The 4,341-nt window shown below is 36.2% G+C and overlaps 1 protein-coding gene across 1 annotated transcript in view; it reads right to left on the bottom strand.

The window, feature by feature from the left end:
• LOC107592054 (uncharacterized) overlaps positions 1-4,341 on the bottom strand; it is a 43,768-nt gene that overhangs the window by 15,046 nt on the left and 24,381 nt on the right. Inside the window, exons 6-11 of the mRNA XM_016281411.1 lie at positions 3,617-3,735; positions 1,442-1,652; positions 1,003-1,142; positions 783-909; positions 650-685; positions 409-548 (exon numbers count right to left, since the gene is read on the bottom strand). Coding sequence (XP_016136897.1) covers positions 409-548; positions 650-685; positions 783-909; positions 1,003-1,142; positions 1,442-1,652; positions 3,617-3,735 — 773 coding nt within the window. The remainder of the gene's footprint in view (positions 1-408; positions 549-649; positions 686-782; positions 910-1,002; positions 1,143-1,441; positions 1,653-3,616; positions 3,736-4,341) is intronic.

The raw sequence follows: 4,341 nt of genomic DNA, 5'->3' as shown, positions 1-4,341 counted from the left end.
TTTTTTAAATAATTAAGCTTTCCATTGATGTATGGTTTGTTAGGATAGGACAATATACAACTGAGATACAACTACAACTAATCTGGAATCTGAGGGTGCAAAAAATTTATCAAAATATTGAGAAAATCGCCGAAATGAAGTTCTTAGCAAAGCATATAACTAAACAAAAATTAAGTTTTGATATATTGACGGTAAGACATTTACAAAATATCTTCATGGAACATAATCTTTACTTAATATCCAAATGATTTAAATACAAATTTTGACCCATACAATGTATTGTTGGCTATTGCTACAAATATACCCGTGCTACTTAAGACTGGTTTTGTGGTCCAGGGTCACATATATCAGTTCTTGTTCTCTTCCTCACTTTATTCTCAATCAAACACACACATTTTTAATACTCACCAGCCTCCAATAACTTTAAGGGATCCTGCACTGAACATAAACAATGATTGCTGCTTGTCCACTCTTGACAGGAAATCTCTCATGCTGGTGTAGATTTCTCTGCTTTTGCCAGTGAAATATGGTTTTTCATAGAGCACAATCTATTGAAAACAAATTATATCAAACATGAATTATCATTGATCCCATAAAGAACATCAAATACAGTATCACTTTATTAGATGGCAGTTGATGAAACACTTACTTTTGGCTCATAAAGGTTCTCCACTCTAGGTTCCCCCTACAAAATACATTTGTATTAATATACCTCATTTTATTACTGATATGCTGTGGAATCAATGTCCAAAAGAACAGTAGACTGAGGAGGAGATGCTCACTATTTTAAGCGGGTGTAGGGAGCCCACATACGGATGTGTGACGCCCCAGGCAGCTGGGGTGGGGAATCCCCCGACTTCAAGCACTCGCGGGACACCCTGAAAGAAGGGCTCTGCAAACACCAACCATCTGGAGGAGATCAAACACATGATGTTAACAAATAAATACTGTGACCGAGCCCAAATAGAATGGAATTTGGAATAAGCTGCACTGATCACTCACAGGCCAGCATTGATGATGATGGAGTTTGCTCTGACTGGGAAGCCAAAAATTCTGGAGTCTTCTGACGTGTCTCTGAATATGACCTTCTTGCCTTCTGCATTTTCGTCTGGGAAAAGGCTGATTTCAGGAACGCTGTAATCCTGGAAAGGCAAAAAACAACAACAAAAATCCTTACAAAGACTTATGCAGGCCTGAGTTCCTAAAAAGTCAATAGAAATCCTGCCAAATTACTGGCACAATTCCGCTTGAGGACACAAGGTGGCGCACTTGAACATTTCATAATATGGCTATGCTATGACACCACAAACCAAAACATGATCCCATCCATCCCAAACACATTTACAAGCTAAAACAATGTCAGCTCTAATGATTTGCCTATAGCAGAATGTTTATGAACTTGAATTTCAACTAACGAAAAAAGTAAACAAGTCTGACATACTCTCACTGCTCGCCGTATGGATCCGATGACGAACTTCCTCTTTAGCCGAGGCTTGGACTCATGTTCCTCTTCCTCATGATCCTGTGTTGTTCCATTCTGCTGATCAACCACTTCTTCATCCGGCGGTCCAAATGGATTTGTCAACTCGATGTCCCCCTCATCCAGAGCGATCTTTTCCCCTTTGAATTCTGGCTTCTCATACAACACCCAACTTTGGAAGACAAAACACAAGACATAATATGAGGAAAAGAACATACGGTAACACTTTAGTATAGGGACCAATTCTCACTATTAACTAGTCGCTTATTAGCATGCCTATTATTATCATTATATTGGCTGTTTATTAGTACTTAATAAGCACATATTCTGCATGACCGTATTCTACATCCCTAGTCCAATACCTAGATTAACAACTACCTAACTAACTATTAATAAGAAGCAAATTAGGAGTTTATAGAGGCAAAAGTAGTGAATGGTTTGTTAATGGAGCGAATTAATAACGTGTGACCGAAATTTGACTGTTTTGAAGATTGATTATAATAATGAATATATCTTGAGCACCAAGTCAGCCTAATAGAATGATTTCTGAAGGATCATGTGACACCAAAGACTGTAGTAAAAATTCAGCTTTGCCATCACAGAAATTAAATACATTGTAAAATATATTAAAAAAATATATATATTTTGAACTGTAATATCTTGCAATGTTATTGTTTTTAGTTTTTATCAAGTGCAGCCTTAATGAGAATAAATATTTAAAAATATAAAAAAAACACAATTTATGACCCTTTTTTGAAATACATAGCCTATAGGACATAGCACATATGCATATAGGACATATACATAGCACCTCCTGATCAGTGAATTCATCCCCACACTACCCTGGTTTGCATTTGTAGCTTACAATATAGCTAGTCATTTACATATGAAAGCTTCACCTAGGCCAAGGTAATGGGCAGCAGGGGGTGTCAATTCCACGTCAGTTATCGGCAGTTCCCGACAATTATCTGTGTTGCCTGAACATTCCCGTGAACAGTCGTTAACCTGAAACTTCCACGGCAATTTACAGTGCTGTTAACTGACGAATCCCTCTTTCCATGCAGTGCTAGGAGCTATTACCCTACCTGAACTTCTACTTGAAGCACATTAATGCAAGTGTTTTGACACCTGATGGAGCGAAATCATTAGAAACAACACAATGCGTATGTTATGAAATCGTCTGGCAAACTACCATACAGCTGACATTGCCTGATCACTCAGATAAATTACTAGGGCAAACATGAAGCTGCTTATGCATTAACATTCATCAGCCAACTCATCAGGAAATTCATCAGGAGTGAAAAAGATAGATGAAACCGTAGATTTGAGGTGTTCCTATTAGTATAAAAATGTATAATTCAAAAACAGCAATTAGCATAAGCTAGAGTTGTGTGTTTCTGCACTTAATGATATTTTGCAGTGATTTGCAGATGTTTTATTGCTGGGAGGCAGGGAGAGTTTGCATGTTAAGACTGATGTGGAATGTGTCTGATTCTCATCACTAGCCCATGTGACTACATTATTTATTGTGCATTAATATTTACTCCTGTATATTTACTGTTTTGTGTCAGTAATATTTTGCATTATGTCTATGTTTATGAAACAAGCATGACCTGAACCATTTCAATATTTAATTTTAATTAATTACTTTTTTAATTAATACTAATTTTGGCCGATTGCTCTGTAGTTGCAGGATAACGCTCAATAAAAAAAAAAAAGCCGAAGACAGTAAAGACAATAACATTGTAACCAAAGGTTTCAAATAAACACTGTTCTCCTGAAAAAAATGTATTACGGATTCCACAGAAATATTAAGCAGCACAACTGTTTTCAACATTGATAAGAAGCAACGAATCAGAATATTAGAATGATTTCTGAAGGATCGAGAAATTGCTGCTGAAAATTAAGCTTTGCCATCACAGAAATAAATTACATTTCAAAAACATAAAAATTTTTGAAAGGTAGTGCATGTTGCCTGCAAACATATGCATCTTCAAAACCTAGTGCCCTTAAGTGCACATTTAAAATGATGTACAAAGTAAACACCAGAAGTGAGAGAAATTAAATTTATATGTGCATGCTTATGTGAGCATATCAGGTCAGCAAGGAGGTGCACAATGTTTGTTTGCCACTCACCCTCCTCTGATCACTCTGATTGAAATAGTGTCTGTAAACTCCCATGGTGTGGCATCCACAACATCACCACGCACTTCAATTCTCTCACCGGTCATTCCAGGCTTGTCATAGATTAACATCTAACAGAAAAAAGAAACTGCTAAAAAAAAGTCCCACCAATCTTTTCTACAAAGACTGCATTGTTTAATATTTAACCATCTAAACCACTAGAGGCAGCAGATGTGCTAATATTGGACAAGGGACAATATTCCTTTGTCCTGCACTGACAGTGAAACATGTCCATTCGCACCGTCCTACTTTTGAAAGTCACTTTTATTGTCTAAAAACCTTAAGGCTGCAATATTACACTGCGAAAATGTCAGAGAAGGAAAGGACAAGAATATGCAAGAATAAGCTTGACAAGCCAGTTTCGGTGACCTTTTCTAAATCTTTTACATTGTATCTGATGAAGAACACAAGAATGTCAACCAAAACTAATTCAGTAGAGATGTATGCGTAGTAAAAACTATGAGTTGTTAAATATATAAAATACACGTTTAGTAAATGTCACCGTGGCAAGTTGAATCATGCATACTGGAAAAGCGTTATTGTGGTTTCCACCAGACAGCAAACCTGAATGAGTAAATGTTAAAAATGCTAATAGAAATAAACATTGTCTTTTGAAATAATATGAATAATTATATTATCCAATATCATACAAATGAATTTTATTTATTATATATATA

Source organism: Sinocyclocheilus grahami, unplaced genomic scaffold (genome assembly GCF_001515645.1).
Source record: "Sinocyclocheilus grahami isolate Dianchi unplaced genomic scaffold, SAMN03320097.WGS_v1.1 scaffold149.1, whole genome shotgun sequence".
NCBI lineage: Eukaryota > Metazoa > Chordata > Actinopteri > Cypriniformes > Cyprinidae > Sinocyclocheilus > Sinocyclocheilus grahami.
Note: the sequence above shows the minus strand (reverse complement) of the source record. Positions and strands in the feature narration are given on the sequence as shown.